Source organism: Pelophylax lessonae (genome assembly GCF_965119305.1).
Source record: "Pelophylax lessonae genome assembly, chromosome: 6".
Lineage (NCBI taxonomy): Eukaryota > Metazoa > Chordata > Amphibia > Anura > Ranidae > Pelophylax > Pelophylax lessonae.
This window is the reverse complement of record NC_138773.1, coordinates 333,044,396-333,065,194: the sequence shown is the minus strand read 5'-3', so window position 1 is coordinate 333,065,194 and position 20,799 is coordinate 333,044,396. Positions and strand designations below refer to the sequence as shown.

General features: G+C 48.0%; 1 protein-coding gene across 1 annotated transcript in view; it reads left to right on the top strand.

The window, feature by feature from the left end:
* The window catches only part of DPP10 (dipeptidyl peptidase like 10), a 318,952-nt gene that overhangs the window by 275,788 nt on the left and 22,365 nt on the right, over positions 1-20,799 (top strand). The window contains exon 20 of the mRNA XM_082261092.1: positions 16,680-16,874. Within this exon, the coding sequence (XP_082117218.1) occupies positions 16,680-16,874 (195 nt within the window). The remainder of the gene's footprint in view (positions 1-16,679; positions 16,875-20,799) is intronic.

Below are 20,799 nucleotides of genomic sequence, written 5' to 3'. Positions count from 1 at the left end.
TTATGTGATAGACGACACAAAGTGGCCATAATTGTGAAGTGGAAGGAAAATGATAAATGATACAAATAAATCTGTGAAAAGTGTGGCTGCATTTGTATTTACCCCCCTTTACTCTGATACCCCTAACTAAAATCTAGGGGAACCAATTACCTTCAGAAGTCACCTAATTAGTAAATAGAGTCCAGCTGTGTGTAATGTAATCTCAGTATAAATACAGCTGTTCTGTGAAGCCCTCAGAGGTTTGTTAGAGAACCTTAGTGAACAAACAGCATCATGAAGGCCAAGGAACCCCCCAGACAGGTCAGGGATAAAGTTGTGGAGAAGTGTAAAGCAGGGTTAGGTTATAAAAAAATCTCCCAAGCTTTGACCATCTCACAGAGCGCTGTTCAATCCATCATGGGAAAATGGAAAGAGTATGACACAACTGCAACCCTACCAAGACATGGCCGTCCACCTAAACTGACCGGCCTGGCCTCTACCAAGACATGGCCATCCACCTAAACTGACCGGCCGGGCCTCTACCAAGACATGGCCGTCCACCTAAACTGACCAGCCGGGCCCCTACCAAGACATGGCCGTCCACCTAAACTGACCAGCCGGGCACCTACCAAGACATGGCCGTCCACCTAAACTGACCGGCCGGACCCCTACCAAGACATGGACGTCCACCTAAACTGACCAGCCGGGCACCTACCAAGACATGGCGGTCCACCTAAACTGACCGGCCGGGCCCCTACCAAGACATGGCCGTCCACCTAAACTGACCGGCCAGGCCCCTACCAAGACATGGCCGTCCACCTAAACTGACCGGCCGGGCCCCTACCAAGACATGGCCGTCCACCTAAACTGACCAGACGGGCCCCTACCAAGACATGTCCGTCCACCTAAACTGACCAGCCGGGCACCTACCAAGACATGGCCGTCCACCTAAACTGACCGGCCGGACCCCTACCAAGACATGGACGTCCACCTAAACTGACCAGCCGGGCACCTACCAAGACATGGCGGTCCACCTAAACTGACCGGCCGGGCCCCTACCAAGACATGGCCGTCCACCTAAACTGACCGGCCAGGCCCCTACCAAGACATGGCCGTCCACCTAAACTGACCGGCCGGGCCCCTACCAAGACATGGCCGTCCACCTAAACTGAGCGGCCGGGCAAGGAGAGCATTCATCAGAGAAGCAGCCAAGAGGCCCATGGGAACTCTGGAGGAGCTGCAGAGATCCACAGCTCAGGTGGGAGAATCTGTCCACAGGACAACTATTAGTCCTGCGCTCCACAAATCTGCCCTTTATGGAAGAGTGAGAAGAAGAAAGCCATTGGTGGAAGAAAGCCATAAGAAGTCCCATTGGGGGAGGAGCAAACATGTGGGGGAGGAGCTCTGCTCAGAGGAGACCAAAATTCAACTTTTTGGCCTAAAAGTAAAACTCTATGTGTGGGGGAAAACTAACACTGCACATCACCCTGAACACACCATCCCCACTGTGAAACATGGTGGTGGCAGCCTCATGGTGTGGGGATGGTTTTCTTCAGCAGGGACAGGGAAGATGGTCAGAGTTTATGGGAAGATGGATGGAGCCAAATACAGGACAATCTTAGAAGAAAAGACTTGAGACTGGGGCGGAGGTTCACCTTCCAGCAGGACAACGACCTGAAACATCCAGCCAGAGCTACAATGGAATGGTTTCATGTGTTAGAATGGCCCAGTCACAGTCCAGACCTAAATCACATTGAGAATCTGTGACAAGACATGAAAATTGCTGATCACAGACGCTCTCCATCCAATCTGACAGAGATGAGATATTCTGCAGAGAAGAATGGGCAGAAATGTCCTCTCTAGATGTGCAAAGCTGGTAGAGACATCCCCAAAAAGACTCCCAGCTGTAATTGCAGGGAAAGGCGGAGCTACAGAGTATGGACTCCGGGGGGTGAATACAAATGCAACCACACTTTTCACAGATTTATTTGTATCATTTATCATTTTCCTTCCACTTCACAATTATGGACACTTTGTGTCGGTCTATCACAGAAAATCCCAATAAAATACATTTACGGTTTTGGTTGTAACATGAGAAAATGTGAGGAATGTCAGGGGGTGTGAATACTTTTACAATGCTCTGTATATGGAAATCTGCGGCAGAGAACGGCGTGTAGATTGTGAAGTCGGGACAATCGATGTATGATTGTTATCTGACGCCAGGCGGGTGATTTAGGTCATCAGAGAAGATGACGCTCGGTACACAATCTAGAGCTGACTGATCTCACAGATGATCCAATCCTTATATTGGATGAGAAAGGAAATCCAGCCACACACTGCAATCTGATTGGACAATCCGCTGTAGATTGTATATGAGAGGGATGAGACTAGGGATGATCGAACGGTTCGGGTCCACCATCGGTTCGGCCCGAACATTGGGTGTTCGAGGTTCGGCCGAATTTAGAACTTTTTGCCCAAAAAGTTCAGAATTCGGCAACCAGAACCGACCAAAATGCAATGCTTCAGGAAGTGGGCTTTAAAAGCCCGTGATTGGACCAGAACCATTAGCAAAAGCCAATTGAGGGGGCAGGAGAATGCTAGGAATGTGATTGGAGTGACTAGGGGGTCCCTAGACCAATCATTAGTGAATACGCCCCCCAGTATATAAGATCGCCCCCGCCATATTCCTAGCATTGTTATACTGGACATGGAAGAGAGTGGAAGCAGTTCTGTTAATTTTACTATAAAAGTGTCATTTAGCTATTTTTAGTGTGAGGAAAGGGATATCTAGTGTAGTTAGAGTGCTATATACCACTATAGTTAGATTTAAAAATTTAGTTTCTGTAGGGAAAGTGTTAAGTGTCAGGGGACCGTAGTGTAGTGTAGGGTGAACTGGCAGTGACTGCTATGGCAGGGTGACAAAACCCTTCCATGTCAGGGTGACCGCTATAGAGAAATGATCATTTCTCTGAGTTGCTTCGGAACTGGAATATGGCTTCTCACCAGCCAAGCATTTTTTATGCTGCAGGGGCTGCCACTGCCAGTGCTTTTTTGAGGACATGTTTGATGTCAGACATGACATCTGAACATGTGTATAGGGGGTATATATACACATATATGTCTGAATATATACCCCTAGACATATATAGGTGTGATAGTAGCAGAAATATATGCTTGCGCTAATGAAATCATTTACAGTAATATATTTCGGCTACTCTCGCACCTATATATATGGCTAGGTGTCTATATACATATAATTATGTATGTATATATACCACTATACACAAGTTCAGATGTTTTGCCTGCCTCAAAAGAACCCCAAAAAATGCCAAAAAAAACGCTAGCGTCAAAAAAAAATGCCCAGGTGTGTTTTTGCTGGCATTTTTTGGGGGTTTTTGGAGGCAGGCAAAACATCAGAACTTGTGCACAGTACCACTATACACAAGTTCAGATGTTTTTCCTGACTGCAAAGAACCCAAAAAAATGCCTTCTATTAAACCGGCAAGGTGTTACAGCAGCGAAGCCAACCCCCTGTCAGAAAGTTTTCTAATACAAACAATCTTTTTTTCTTTTGTTCTGGACATGCTACAGAGCTGAAACTTCACATGTACACTTTTTAGACCCCCAGATCTGAAATCCAAAGTAAAAATCAAAAAATCTCTTTTTTTTTTTTTAATTTTTTCAATAATTGGCTTTTTTCTATCAAAAATGACAATTTTTAAGAACTTTTTTTGTGTGATTAATAGTTAATGGGGTATGACCCAGAACCCTAGGCAATTTTTAGGGGCATTTATTGGGTTTTAGAGCTTAAAAATGGTGTTTTTTGATTACCGAAGTTCGGGTCCAATTGATTTCAATGGGGTTCTGAAATCCGGGCCGAACTTTCGGGAAGTTCGGATGTTCTGGCCGAACCGAACTTTTCAAAAGTTCGATCATCCTTAGATGAGACTCTGGGCTGATTTACTAAAGAGAAACAGACTGCGCACTTTGCAAAGAATATCCAATCACATGCAAGGAAAATAAAGAAACAGCATTTCTGCTTGCACATGATTGGATGATGGAAGTCAGCAGAGCTCCTCCCCATTTACTAATCTCTGGAGCAACTGCAGAGTGTACAGTCTATCTGGCTTTACTAAATCCGTCAATCTGCTTATTATACAGAGGTACGAGGCACTGAGTATTATACAGAGGTACGAGGCACTTAGTATTATACAGAGGTATGGGGCACTGTGTGTTATACAGAGGTATTGGGCACTGTGTGTTATACAGAGGTATGGGGCACTGTGTGTTATACAGAGGTATGGGGCACTGTGTGTTATACAGAGGAATGGGGGCACTGTGTATTATACAGAGGTACGAGGCACTGTGTATTATACAGAGGTATGGGGCTCTGCATATTATACAGAGGTACGGGGCACTGCATGTTATACAGAGGTATGGGGAACTGTGTATTATACAGAGGTATGGGGGCACTGTGTATTATACAGAGGTACGAGGCACTGTGTATTATACAGAGGTATGGGGCACTGCATATTATACAGAGGTACGGGGCACTGCATGTTATACAGAGGTATGGGGCACTGTGTATTATACAGAGGTATGGGGCACTGTGTATTATACAGAGGTATGGGGCACTGTGTATTATACAGAGGTATGGGGCACTGTGTATTATACAGAGGTACGGGGCACTGCGTATTATACAGAGGTATGGGGCACTGTGTATTATACAGAGGTATGGGGCACTGTGTATTATACAGAGGTATGGGGCACTGTGTATTATACAGAGGTATGGGGGCACTGTGTATTATACAGAGGTACGAGGTACTGCATATTATACAGAGGTACGGGGCACTGCGTATTATACAGAGGTATGGGGGCACTGCGTATTATACAGAGGTACGGGGGCACTGTGTATTATACAGAGATATGGGGACACTGCGTATTATACAGAGGTATGGGGACACTGCGTATTATACAGAGGTATGGGGCACTGCTTATTATACAGAGGTATGGGGCACTGTGTATTATACAGAGGTATGGGGCACTGCGTGTTATACAAAGGTATGGGGCACTGTGTATTATACAGAGGTATGGGGGCACTGTGTATTATACAGAGGTACGGGGGCACTGTGTATTATACAGTGGTATGGGGACACTGTGTATTATACAGAGGTATGGGGCACTGCGTGTTATACAGAGGTATGGGGCACTGCGTATTATACAGAGGTATGGGGCACTGTGTGTTATACAGAGGTATGGGGCACTGCGTATTATACAGAGGTATAGGGCACTGCGTATTATACAGAGGTATGGGGCACTGTGTGTTATACAGAGGTATGGGGACACTGTGTATTATACAAAGGTATGGGGCACTGCGTATTATACAGAGGTATGGGGCACTGCGTATTATACAGAGGTATGGGGCACTGTGTGTTATACAGAGGTATGGGGCACTGTGTGTAATACAGAGGTATGGGGCACTGTGTGTTGTACAGAGGTATGGGGGCACTGTGTATTATACAAAGGTACGAGGCACTGCATATTATACAGAGGTAGGGGGCACTGCGTATTATACAGAGGTATGGGGGCACTGCGTATTATACAGAGGTACGGGGGCACTGTGTATTATACAGAGGTATGGGGACACTGCGTATTATACAGAGGTATGGGGACACTGCGTATTATACAGAGGTATGGGGACACTGCGTATTATACAGAGGTATGGGGCACTGTGTATTATACAGAGGTATGGGGCACTGCGTGTTATACAGAGGTATGGGGCACTGTGTGTTATACAGAGGTATGGGGCACTGCGTGTTATACAGAGGTACGGGGGCACTGTGTATTATACAGAGGTATGAGGCACTGTGTATTATACAGTGTTATGGGATGTGACAGAACCACCTCCCCCCCCCGTGCTTCCTCCAGTCTGAACATAGATATCAGATATTATAGCCGCATATTACAACCAAGAACTAGGCAGGACTCGTTTTAGCTGTAAATCTGGAACTCTTTATTGAACAAACTTACATAATATATACTGCTCAAAAAATGAAAGCAACACTTTTTATTTAGAGTGTAGCATCGAGTCAAGTAAACTCCTGAGTTATCGATCTGGTCAGTTTAGTAGCAGAGGGGGTTGTTAATCAATTTCAGATGCTTTGGTGTTAAGGAAATTAACAACCAGTGCACTAGATTGGCAACAATGAGACAACCTCCAAAACAGGAATGGTTTTACAGGTGGAGGCCACTGACATTTTTTCCCCTACTCCTCTTTTCTGACTGTTTTTCACTAGTTTTGCATTTGGTTAGAGTCAGTGTCACTACTGGTAGCATGAGGCCATACCTGGACCCTATAGAGGGGGGTCAGTGTCACTACTGGTAGTATGAGGAGATACCTGGACCCTATAGAGGGGGTCAGTGTCACTACTGGTAGTATGAGGCCATACCTGGACCCTATAGAGGGGGGTCAGTGTCACTACTGGTAGTATGAGGCCATACCTGGACCCTATAGAGGGGGTCAGTGTCACTACTGGTAGTATGAGGCCATACCTGGACCCTATAGAGGGGGGTCAGTGTCACTACTGGTAGCATGAGGCCATACCTGGACCCTATAGAGGGGGGTCAGTGTCACTACTGGTAGTATGAGGAGATACCTGGACCCTATAGAGGGGGTCAGTGTCACTACTGGTAGTATGAGGCCATACCTGGACCCTATAGAGGGGGTCAGTGTCACTACTGGTAGTATGAGGCCATACCTGGACCCTATAGAGGGGGGTCAGTGTCACTACTGGTAGTATGAGGCCATACCTGGACCCTATAGAGGGGGGTCAGTGTCACTACTGGTAGCATGAGGCCATACCTGGACCCTATAGAGGGGGTCAGTGTCACTACTGGTACTATGAGGCCATACCTGGACCCTATAGAGGGGGTCAGTGTCACTACTGGTAGTATGAGGCCATACCTGGACCCTATAGAGGGGGTCAGTGTCACTACTGGTAGTATGAGGCCATACCTGGACCCTATAGAGGGGGTCAGTGTCACTACTGGTAGTATGAGGCCATACCTGGACCCTATAGAGGGGGTCAGTGTCACTACTGGTAGTATGAGGCCATACCTGGACCCTATAGAGGGGGGTCAGTGTCACTACTGGTAGTATGAGGCCATACCTGGACCCTATAGAGGGGGTCAGTGTCACTACTGGTAGTATGAGGCCATACCTGGACCCTATAGAGAGGATTCCTGGACCCTATAGAGGTTGCACAGGCAGTTCTACTCCTCCAGGATGGCTCATCAATACGTCCCATTGCCAGAAGGTTTGCTCTGTCTCCCAGCACAGTCTCAGGAGCATGGAAGAGATTCCAGGAGACCGGCAGTTACTCTAGGAGAGCTGGACAGGGCCATAGAAGGTCCTTAACCCATCAGCAGGACCGGTATCTGCTCCTTTGTGCAAGGAGGAACAGGATGAGCGCTGCCAGAGCCCTACAAAATGACCTCCAGTAGGACACTGGTGGGAATGTCTCTGACCAACCAATCAGAAACAGACTTCATGAGGGTGGCCTGAGGGTCCGACGTCCTCTAGTGGGCGCTGTGCTCACTGCCCGGCACCATGGAGCTCAATTGGCATTTCCCATTGAACACCAGAATTGGGAGCTCCACCACTGGCACCCTGTGCTTTTCACAGATGAGAGGAGGATCACCCTGAGCACATGTGACAGACGTGAAAGAGTCTGGAGAAGCCGTGGAGAACGTTATGCTGCCTGTAACATCGTTCAGGATGACCGGTTTGGTGGTGGGTCAGTGATGGTCTGGGGAGGCAAATCCATGGAGGGACACACAGACCTCTACAGGATAGACAATGGCACCCTGACTGCCATTAGGTATCAGGGTGAAATCCTTGGACCCATTGTCAGACCCTATGCTGGTGCAGTGGTCCTGGGTTCCCCTTGGTGTACAACAATGCCCGGCCTCATGGGGTGAGAGTATGCAGCCAGTTCCTGGAGGATGAAGGAATTGATACCACTGAATGGCCCCCACACTCACCTGACCTAAATCCAGTAGAACACCTCTGGGACATTCTGTTTCGGCCCATCCGATGCCTCCAGGTTGCACCTCAGTTCAGGAGCTCAATGATGCCCTGGTCCAGATCTGGGAGGAAATACCCCCGGACACCATCCGTCCTCTCATTAGGAGCTCCCCGACATTGCCAGGCATGCATACAAACACATGGGTGTCATACACACTACTGAGGACCATTCTGAGGTCCTGCAATGACATTTCACCAAAATGGACTCCCCTGCTGCATCATTTTTTCACTTTGGTTTTCGGGGTGTCTTTGAACTCAGTACTCTGTAGGGGGATAATTTCATTTCCATCAAACAATGTGACATCCTTTCCTTCCTAACACATTACCCAGTCCATACCAGTATAGATCCTAACACATTACCCAGTCCATACCAGTATAGATCCTAACACATTACCCAGTCCATACCAGTATAGATCCTAACACATTACCCAGTCCATACCAGTATAGATCCTAACACATTACCCAGTCCATACCAGTATAGATCCTAACACATTATCCAGTCCATACCAGTATAGATCCTAACACATTACCCAGTCCATACCAGTATAGATCCTAACACATTATCCAGTCCATACCAGTATAGATCCTAACACATTATCCAGTCCATACCAGTATAGATCCTAACACAATACCCGGTCCATACCAGTATAGATCCTAACACATTACCCTGTCCATACCAGTATAGATCCTAACACATTACCCAGTCCATACCAGTATAGATCCTAACACATTATCCAGTCCTTACCAGTATAGATCCTAACACATTACTCAGTCCATACCAGTATAGATCCTAACACATTACCCAGTCCATACCAGTATAGATCCTAACACATTACCCAGTCCATACCAGTATAGATCCTAACACATTACCCAGTCCATACCAGTATAGATCCTAACACATTACCCAGTCCATACCAGTATAGATCCTAACACATTACCCAGTCCATACCAGTATGGATCCTAACACATTACCCAGTCCATACCACTATAGATCCTAACACATTACCCAGTCCATACCAGTATAGATCCTAACACATTACCCAGTCCATACCGGTATAGATCCTAACACATTTCCCAGTACATACCAGTATGGATCCTCACACATTACCCTGTCCTTACCAGTATAGATCCTAAAACATTACCCAGTCCATACCAGTATAGATCCTAACATATTACCCAGTCCATACCACTATAGATCCTAACACTTTACCCAGTCCATACCACTATAGATCCTAACACATTACCCAGTCCATACCAGTATAGATATCCAGCATGAGATTTTTTCCCCATTGAGATCTGATGTGTTTTCAAAGTGTTCCTTTCATTTTTTCTAAGCAGTATATACCCCAAAGGAGGACCCCCCCCCCCCTCCTGATCATATTACCCTAACAATACAAACTGCACACAGGAATATAATTACCATAGCTAAACAACAACCACAAGAACAATAACCCAGTGCCCACGGTCCAGGGTCGGGCTCGAAGACCAGTAACTATAGCAGTGGAAGCTCACACAGGAACCCGCAGGATAGGAACACAGGCAGGTCACCCTGGCAGATGACGCGGGTTCACCTGAGGTGCAGAATCTAAGTACTAACCGGTGTTCAGCAGAGCTCCTGATGGTGGGGATGGATTTTGCTGCGTGTTAGCACCAGGTCCCGGTTCTCAGGATCACCCCACCAGAAGGTGAGCAAGCCAGGGTCCAATAGCAGATATAGCAGGTAGGGATCAATCAGAAGTGTAGTTAAGGAATAGTCAAGGGTGGTAGGGAGTAGTTGTAGGTTGGGATTAAGCAGAAAAGAAGTCGACGAACAAGCCAAATGTCAATAACAAATGGTAGCGAAGATACGGGCGGCAGCAGGAGAGACAAGCAAGCTACTGGCTGGGAACATCTCTATGTACGTGGAAGGGTAGATCTCTATGTATGTGGATGGGTAGATCTCTATGTACGTTGAAGGGTAGATCTCTATGTATGTGGAAGGGTAGATCTCTGTGTATGTTGGATGGGGAGATCTCTATGTACGTGGATGGGTGGATCTCTATGTACGTGGAAGGGTAGATCTCTATGTATGTGGAAGGGTAGATCTCTATGTATGTGGATGGGTAGATCTCTATGTACGTGGATGGGTGGATCTCTATGTACGTGGAAGGGTAGATCTCTATGTATGTGGAAGGGTAGATCTCTATGTATGTGGATGGGTAGATCTCTATGTACGTGGATGGGTAGATCTCTGTGTAGGTTGGATGGGTAGATCTCTATTTATGTGGAAGGGTAGATCTCTATGTACGTTGAAGGGTAGATCTCTATGTACGTGGATGGGTAGATCTCTGTGTACGTTGGATGGGTAGATCTCTATGTATGTGGATGGGTAGATCTCTATGTACGTTGAAGGGTAGATCTCTATGTATGTGGAAGGGTAGATCTCTGTGTATGTTGGATGGGGAGATCTCTATGTACGTGGATGGGTGGATCTCTATGTACGTGGAAGGGTAGATCTCTATGTATGTGGAAGGGTAGATCTCTGTGTATGTTGGATGGGGAGATCTCTATGTACGTGGATGGGTGGATCTCTATGTACGTGGAAGGGTAGATCTCTATGTATGTGGAAGGGTAGATCTCTATGTATGTGGATGGGTAGATCTCTATGTACGTGGATGGGTAGATCTCTGTGTACGTTGGATGGGTAGATCTCTATTTATGTGGAAGGGTAGATCTCTATGTACGTTGAAGGGTAGATCTCTATGTACGTGGATGGGTAGATCTCTGTGTAGGTTGGATGGGTAGATCTCTATTTATGTGGAAGGGTAGATCTCTATGTACGTTGAAGGGTAGATCTCTATGTACGTGGATGGGTAGATCTCTGTGTACGTTGGATGGGTAGATCTCTATGTATGTGGAAGGGTAGATCTCTATGTACGTTGAAGGGTAGATCTCTATGTACGTGGATGGGTAGATCTCTGTGTACGTTGGATGGGTAGATCTCTATGTACGTGGATGGGTAGATCTCTATGTATGTGGATGGGTAGATCTCTGTGTACGTTGGATGGGTAGATCTCTATGTACGTGGATGGGTAGATCTCTATGTACGTGGATGGGTAGATCTCTATGTACGTGGATGGGTAGATCTCTGTGTACGTTGGATGGGTAGATCTCTATGTACGTGGATGGGTAGATCTCTATGTATGTGGATGGGTAGATCTCTGTGTACGTTGGATGGGTAGATCTCTATGTATGTGGATGGGTAGATCTCTATGTATGGGGATGGGTAGATCTCTATGTACGTCGATGGGTAGATCTCTATGTATGTGGATGGGTAGATCTCTGTGTATGTTGAATGGGTAGATCTCTATGTACGTTGAATGGGTAGATCTCTATGTACGTTGAATGGGTAGATCTCTATGTACGTGGATGGGTAGATCTCTATGTACGTGGATGGGTAGATCTCTGTGTACGTTGGATGGGTAGATCTCTATGTACATGGATAGGTAGATCTCTATGTACGTGGAAGGGTAGATCTCTATGTACATTGGATAGGTAGATCTCTGTGTATGTTGGATGGGTAGATCTCTATGTATGTGGATGGGTAGATCTCTATGTACGTGGATGGGTAGATCTCTGTGTACGTTGGATGGGTAGATCTCTATGTATGTGGATGGGAAGATCTCTATGTACATGGATGGGTAGAACTCTATGTACGTGGAAGGGTAGATCTCTGTGTATGTTGGATGGGTGGATCTCTATGTACTTGGATGGGGAGAGCTCTATGTATGTGGATAGGTAGATCTCTGGGTATGTGGATGGGTAGATCTCTATGTACGTGGATAGGTAGATCTCTGTGTACGTTGGATGGGTAGATCTCTATGTACGTGAATGGGTAGATCTCTATGTACGTGGATAGGTAGATCTCTGGGTATGTGGATGGGTAGATCTCTATGTACGTGGATAGGTAGATCTCTGTGTACGTTGGATGGGTAGATCTCTATGTACGTGGATGGGTAGATCTCTATGTATGTGGATGGGTAGATCTCTATGTACGTGGATGGGTAGATCTCTATGTATGTGGATGGGTAGATCTCTGTGTACGTTGGATGGGTAGATCTCTATGTACGTGGATAGGTAGATCTCTGGGTATGTGGATGGGTAGATCTCTGTGTACGTGGAAGGGTAGATCTCTGTGTACGTGGATGGGTAGATCTCTGGGTATGTGGATGGGTAGATCTCTGTGTACGTGGAAGGGTAGATCTCTGTGTACGTGGATGGGTAGATCTCTGTGTATGTGGATGGGTAGATCTCTATGTATGTGGATGGGTAGATCTCTGTGTATGTTGGATGGGTAGGTCTCTATGTATGTGGATGGGTAGATCTTTATGTACGTGGATGGGTAGATCTCTATGTACGTGGATGGGTAGATCTCTATGTACGTTGGATGGGTAGATCTCTATGTACGTGGATGGGTAGATCTCTATGTACGTGGATGGGTAAATCTCTATGTACGTGGATGGGTAGATCTCTATGTACATGGATGGGTAGATCTCTATGTACGTGGAAGGGTAGATCTCTATGTACGTGGATGGGTAGATCTCTATGTACGTGGATGGGTAGATCTCTGTGTACGTTGGATGGGTAGATCTCTATGTACGTGGATGGGTAGATCTCTGTGTACGTTGGATGGGTAGATCTCTGTGTAGGTTGGATGGGTAGATCTCTATGTACGTGGATGGGTAGATCTCTGTGTACGTTGGATGGGTAGATCTCTGTGTAGGTTGGATGGGTAGATCTCTATGTACGTGGATGGGTAGATCTCTGTGTACGTGGATGGGTAGATCTCTGTGTACGTTGGATGGGTAGATCTCTATGTACGTTGATAGGGAGATCTCTGTGTACGTTGGATGGGTAGATCTCTGTGTACGTTGGATGGGTAGATCTCTATGTACGTGGATGGGTAGATCTCTGTGTACGTTGGATGGGTAGATCTCTATGTACGTGGATGGGTAGATCTCTATGTACATGGATGGGTAGATCTCTATGTACGTGGAAGGGTAGATCTCTATGTACGTGGATGGGTAGATCTCTATGTACGTGGATGGGTAGATCTCTGTGTACGTTGGATGGGTAGATCTCTATGTACGTGGATGGGTAGATCTCTGTGTACGTTGGATGGGTAGATCTCTGTGTAGGTTGGATGGGTAGATCTCTATGTACGTGGATGGGTAGATCTCTGTGTACGTTGGATGGGTAGATCTCTGTGTAGGTTGGATGGGTAGATCTCTATGTACGTGGATGGGTAGATCTCTGTGTACGTTGGATGGGTATATCTCTGTGTACGTTGGATGGGTAGATCTCTATGTACGTTGATAGGGAGATCTCTGTGTACGTTGGATGGGTAGATCTCTATGTACGCAGATGGGGAGATCTCTGTGTATGTGGATGGGTAGATCTCTATGTGCGTGGAAGGGTAGATCTCTATGTACGTGGATGGGGAGATCTCTGTGTACGTTGGATGGGTAGATCTCTATGTACGTGGATGGGTAGATCTCTGTGTACGTTGGATGGGTAGATCTCTGTGTACGTTGGATGGGTAGATCTCTATGTACGCGGATGGGGAGATCTCTATGTATGTGGATGGGTAGATCTCTATGTACGTGGAAGGGTATATCTCTATGTACGTGGAAGGGTAGATCTCTATGTATGTGGATGGGTAGATCTCTGTGTACCTTGGATGGGTAGATCTCTACGTACGTGGAAGAGTAGATCTCTGTGTAAGTTGGATGGGTAGATCTCTATGTATGTGGATGGGTAGATCTCTATGTACGTGGAAGGGTATATCTCTATGTACGTGGATGGGTAGATCTCTATGTATGTGGATGGGTAGATCTCTGTGTACGTGGATGGGTAGATCTCTATGTACGTGGATGGGTAGATCTCTGTGTACGTTGGATGAGTAGGTCTCTATGTATGTGGATGGGTAGATCTCTATGTACGTGGATGGGTAGATCTCTATGTACGTGGATAGGTAGATCTCTATGTACGTTGGATGGGTAGATCTCTATGTACGTGGATGGGTAGATCTCTATGTACGTGGATGGGTAGATCTCTATGTACGTGGATGGGTAGATCTCTATGTACGTGGATAGGTAGATCTCTATGTACATGGATGGGTAGATCTCTATGTACGTGGAAGGGTAGATCCCTATGTACGTGGATGGGTAGATCTCTATGTATGTGGATGGGTAGATCTCTGTGTACGTTGGATGGGTAGATCTCTATGTATTTGGATGGGTAGATCTCTGTGTACCTTGGATGGGTAGATCTCTACGTACGTGGAAGAGTAGATCTCTGTGTAAGTTGGATGGGTAGATCTCTATGTACGTGGATGGGTAGATCTCTGTGTACGTTGGATGGGTAGATCTTTATGTACGTGGAAGGGTAGATCTCTGTGTACGTTGGATGGGTAGAGCTCTGTGTAGGTTGGATGGGTAGATCTCTATGTACGTGGAAGGGTAGATCTCTATGTATGTGGATGGGTAGATCTCTGTGTACCTTGGATGGGTAGATCTCTATGTATGTGGATGGGTAGATCTCTATGTACGTGGAAGGGTATATCTCTATGTACGTGGATGGGTAGATCTCTATGTATGTGGATGGGTAGATCTCTGTGTACGTGGATGGGTAGATCTCTATGTACGTGGATGGGTAGATCTCTGTGTACGTTGGATGGGTAGGTCTCTATGTATGTGGATGGGTAGATCTCTATGTACGTGGATGGGTAGATCTCTATGTACGTGGATAGGTAGATCTCTATGTACGTTGGATGGGTAGATCTCTATGTACGTGGATGGGTAGATCTCTATGTACGTGGATGGGTAGATCTCTATGTACGTGGATGGGTAGATCTCTATGTACGTGGATAGGTAGATCTCTATGTACATGGATGGGTAGATCTCTATGTACGTGGAAGGGTAGATCCCTATGTACGTGGATGGGTAGATCTCTATGTATGTGGATGGGTAGATCTCTGTGTACGTTGGATGGGTAGATCTCTATGTATTTGGATGGGTAGATCTCTGTGTACCTTGGATGGGTAGATCTCTACGTACGTGGAAGAGTAGATCTCTGTGTAAGTTGGATGGGTAGATCTCTATGTACGTGGATGGGTAGATCTCTGTGTACGTTGGATGGGTAGATCTTTATGTACGTGGAAGGGTAGATCTCTGTGTACGTTGGATGGGTAGAGCTCTGTGTAGGTTGGATGGGTAGATCTCTATGTACGTGGATGGGTAGATCTCTGTGTACGTGGATGTGTAGATCTCTGTGTACGTTGGATGGGTAGATCTCTATGTACGTTGATAGGGAGATCTCTGTGTACGTTGGATGGGTAGATCTCTGTGTACGTTGGATGGGTAGATCTCTATGTACGTGGATGGGTAGATCTCTGTGTACGTTGGATGGGTAGATCTCTATGTATTTGGATGGGTAGATCTCTGTGTACCTTGGATGGGTAGATCTCTACGTACGTGGAAGAGTAGATCTCTGTGTAAGTTGGATGGGTAGATCTCTATGTACGTGGATGGGTAGATCTCTGTGTACGTTGGATGGGTAGATCTCTGTGTACGTTGGAATGGGTAGATCTCTATGTACGTGGATGGGTAGATCTCTGTGTACGTTGGATGGGTAGATCTTTATGTACGTGGAAGGGTAGATCTCTGTGTACGTTGGATGGGTAGAGCTCTGTGTAGGTTGGATGGGTAGATCTCTATGTACGTGGATGGGTAGATCTCTGTGTACGTTGGATGGGTAGATCTCTATGTACGTTGATAGGGAGATCTCTGTGTACGTTGGATGGGTAGATCTCTGTGTACGTTGGATGGGTAGATCTCTATGTACGTGGATGGGTAGATCTCTGTGTACGTTGGATGGGTAGATCTCTATGTACGTGGATGGGTAGATCTCTGTGTACGTTGGATGGGTAGATCTCTGTGTATGTTGCATGGGTAGATCTCTATGTACGCGGATGGGGAGATCTCTATGTATGTGGATGGGTAGATCTCTATGTACGTGGATGGGTAGATCTCTATGTATGTGGATGGGTAGATCTCTATGTACGTGGAAGGGTAGATCTCTATGTACGTGGAAGGGTAGATCTCTGTGTACGTTGGATGGGTAGATCTCTGTGTACGTTGGATGGGTAGATCTCTATGTACGTGGATGGGTAGATCTCTGTGTACGTTGGATGGGTAGATCTCTGTGTACATGGATGGGTAGATCTCTATGTACGTGGATGGGTAGATCTCTGTGTACGTTGGATGGGTAGATCTCTATGTACGTGGATGGGTAGATCTCTGTGTACGTTGGATGGGTAGATCTCTGTGTACGTTGGAATGGGTAGATCTCTATGTACGTTGGATGGGTAGATCTCTGTGTACGTTGAATGGGTAGATCTCTATGTACGTGGATGGGTAGATCTCTGTGTACGTTGGATGGGTGGATCTCTATGTATGTGGATGGGTAGATCTCTATGTATGTGGAAGGGTAGATCTCTATGTTTGGGGTTTCATATCATCTATCGGTTCACAATGACCTTCCTGATGACTTCTCCCCATATTTCCCATTCCAGGGATGAGTCCCCGGGGAGTCAGCTGGTCACAGACAAGTTCCATGTGGATTGGGATTCTGTGCTGATAAACTCTGACAATGTGATCGTGGCACGATTCGATGGGCGAGGAAGCGGATTCCAGGGCCTGAAGATCCTGCAGGAGGTGCACCGTGGACTTGGATCTGTGGAAGTCAAGGACCACATAGCTGCTGTAGAGTGAGAATTGTTACATCTCTTTGCTCTCTGTGTGATAGCAGTTCCAGGCTGTAGGCCCTGTATGGGGGAGGACATAGGAAGGGCACACTGTAGGTGATGGGCACTGTATGGGGGAAGACATAGGGAGGGCACACTGTAGGTGATGGGCACTGTATGGGGGAAGACATAGGGAGGGCACACTGTAGGTGATGGGCACTGTATGGGGGAGGACATAGGGAGGGCACACTGTAGGTGATGGTGTTGTGGAAATAAATGACCCAGCGCGTTTGTTCCTTTCTTTATCGCCAAGTGCTTGGTAAATCGTTATGCAAAAGAGTGGGCCATTTGTACTTTTCAGTAGAAGCCCTTTTAAATTCCACGACAATGGGCACTGTATGGGGGAAGACATAGGGAGGGCACACTTTAGGTGATTGGCACTGTACAGGGGAAGACATAGGGAGGGCACACTGTAGATGATGGGCACTGTATGGGGGAAGACATAGGAAGGGCACAAAGTAGGTGATGGGCACTGTATGGGGGAGGACATAGGGAGGGCACTGTAGGTGATAGGCACTGTATAGGGGGAAGACATAGGGAGGGCAAACTGTAGGTGATGGGCACTGTATGGAGGAAGACATAGGAAGGGCACACTGTAGGTGATGGGCATTGTATGTGGGAAGACATAGGAAGGGCACACTGTAGGTGATGGGCACTGTATGGGGGAAGACATAGGGAGGGCACACTGTAGGTGATGGGCATTGTATGGGGGAAGACATAGGAAGGGCACACTGTAGGTGATGGGCACTGTATGGGGGAAGACATAGGGAGGGAACACTGTAGGTGATGGGCACTGTATGGGGGAAGACATAGGGAGGGCACACTGTAGGTGATTGGCATTGTATGGGGGAAGACATAGGGAGGGCACACTGTGGGTGATGGGCACTGTATGGGGGAAGACATAGAGAGGGCACATTGTAGGTCATGGGCACTGTCCAGGCTCTGCTCCTGCATGGGGTCCAGTCTGTGCTCCTGCATGGGGTCCAGTCTGTGCTCCTGCATGGGGCCCAGGCTCTGCTCCTGCATGGGGCCCAGGCTCTGCTCCTGCATGGGGCCCAGGCTCTGCTCCTGCATGGGGCCCAGGCTCTGCTCCTGCATGGGGCCCAGGCTCTGCTCCTGCATGGGGCCCAGTCTCTGCTCCTGCATGGGGTCTAGTCTCTGCTCCTGCATGGGGTCCAGTCTCGGCTCCTGCATGGGGTCCAGGCTCTGCTCCTGCATAGGGTCCAGTCTCTGCATCTGCATGGGGTCCAGTCTCTGCTCCTGCATGGTGTCCAGTCTCTGCTCCTGCATGGTGTCCAGTCTCTGCTCCTGCATGGGGCCCAGTTTCTGCTCCTGCATGGGGTTAAGGCTCTGCTCCTGCATGGGGTCCAGTTCCTGCTCCTGCATGGGGTCCAGTTCCTGCTCCTGCATGGGGTCCAGGCTTTGCTCCTGCATGGGGTCCAGGCTCTGCTCCTGCATGGGGTCCAGGCTCTGCTCCTGCATGGGGTCCAGGCTCTTCTCCTGCATGGGGTTAAGGCTCTGCTCCTGCATGGGGTCCAGGCTCTGCTCCTGCATGGGGTCCAGTCTCTGCTCCTGCATGGGGTCCAGTCTCTGCTCCTACATGGGGTCCAGTCTCTGCTCCTGCGTGGGGTTAAGGCTCTGCTCCTGCATGGGGTCAGTCTCTGCTCCTGCATGGGTTTAAGGCTCTACTCCTGCATGTGGTCCAGTCTGTGCTCCTGCATGGGGTGCAGTCTGTGCTCCTGCATGGGGTCCAGTCTGTGCTCCTGCATGGGGTCCAGTCTGTGCTCCTGCATGGGGTCCAGTCTCTGCTCCTGCATGGGGTCCAGTCTCTGCTCCTGCATGGGGTCCAGTCCCTGCTCCTGCGTGGGGTTAAGGCTCTGCTCCTGCATGGGGTCCAGTCTCTGCTCCTGCATGGGGTCCAGTCTCTGCTCCTGCATGGGGTCCAGTCTCTGCTCCTGCATGGGGTCCAGTCTGTGCTCCTGCATGGGGTCCAGTCTGTGCTCCTGCATGGGGTCCAGTCTCTGCTCCTGCATGGGGTCCAGTCTCTGTTCCTGCATGAGGTTAAGGCTCTACTCCTGCATGTGGTCCAGTCTGTGCTCCTGCATGGGGTGCAGTCTGTGCTCCTGCATGGGGTCCAGTCTCTGCTCCTGCATGGGGTCCAGTCTCTGCTCCTGCATGGGGTCCAGTCTCTGCTCCTGCATGGGGTCCAGTCTCTGCTCCTGCATGGGGTCCAGTCTGTGCTCCTGCATGGGGTCCAGTCTGTGCTCCTGCATGGGGTCCAGTCTGTGCTCCTGCATGGGGTCCAGTCTCTGCTCCTGCATGGGGTCCAGTCTCTGTTCCTGCATGAGGTTAAGGCTCTACTCCTGCATGTGGTCCAGTCTGTGCTCCTGCATGGGGTCCAGTCTGTGCTCCTGCATGGGGTCCAGTCTCTGCTCCTGCATGGGGTCCAGTCTCTGCTCCTGCATGGGGTCCAGTCTCTGCTCCTGCATGGGGTCCAGTCTCTGCTCCTGCGTGGGGTTAAGGCTCTGCTCCTGCATGGGGTCCAGTCTCTGCTCCTGCATGGGGTCCAGGCTTTGCTCCTGCATGGGGTTAAGGCTCTGCTCCTGCATGGGGTCCAGTCTGTGCTCCTGCATGGGGTCCAGTCTCTGCTCCTGCATGGGGTTAAGGCTCTGCTCCTGCATGGGGTCCAGTCTGTGCTCCTGCATTGGGTCCAGTCTGTGCTCCTGCATGGGGTCCAGTCTCTGCTCCTGCATGGGGTCCAGTCTCTGCTCCTGCATGGGGTCCAGTCTCTGCTCCTACATGGGGTCCAGTCTCTGCTCCTGCATGGGGTCCAGTCTGTGCTCCTGCATGGGGTTCAGTCTCTGCTCCTGCATGGGGTCCAGTCTCTGCTCCTGCATGGGGTCCAGTCTCTGCTCCTGCATGGGGTCCAGTCTCTGCTCCTGCATGGGGTCCAGTCTCTGCTCCTGCATGGGGTCCAGTCTCTGCTCCTGCATGGGGTTCAGTCTCTGCTCCTGCATGGGGTCCAGTCTCTGCTCCTGCATGGGGTCCAGTCTGTGCTCCTGCATGGGGTCCAGTCTCTGCTCCTGCATGAGGTTAAGGCTCTGCTCCTGCATGTTGTCCAGGTTCTATATAAGTATTTCCCAGCACCCCTGCTGGTGATAAATTGTGTTTAGGATTATTAATGGAGAGATTTATGGTGGAGAATGAGTTCTGTGTGGCTGAATATTCAATGTGGAGATTTTACTGGACTTTGTATTATCCGTGTCATGTTATCTCATATATATATATATGTGTGTGTGTGTATATATGTGTGTATATATGTGTGTGCAACACTTAAATCCATCCCCCATTCCTGCATCTCTATGTGTGTTACACCAGAACCTTTCCCCTAATGTCACAACCTATCTGAGTGTAATAGTAGGATTATTCCCCCAATATTCCTGTGTGACATCATAATCTCCCCATACATGTGTGACATCATAATCTCCCCATACATGTGTGACATCATCATCTCCTCATACATGTGTGACATCATAATCTCCCCATACATGTGTGACATCATAATCTCCCCATACATGTGTGACATCATAATCTCCCCATACATGTGTGACATCATAATCTCCCCATACATGTGTGACATCATAATCTCCCCATACATGTGTGACATCATAATCTCCCCATACATGTATGACATCATAATCTCCCTATTCATGTATGACATCATAATCTCCTCATACATGTGTGACATCATAATCTCCTCATACATGTGTGACATCATAATCTCCTCATACATGTGTGACATCATAATCTCCCCATACATGTGTGACATCATAATCTCCCCATACATGTGTGACATCATCATCTCCCCATACATGTGTGACATCATAAT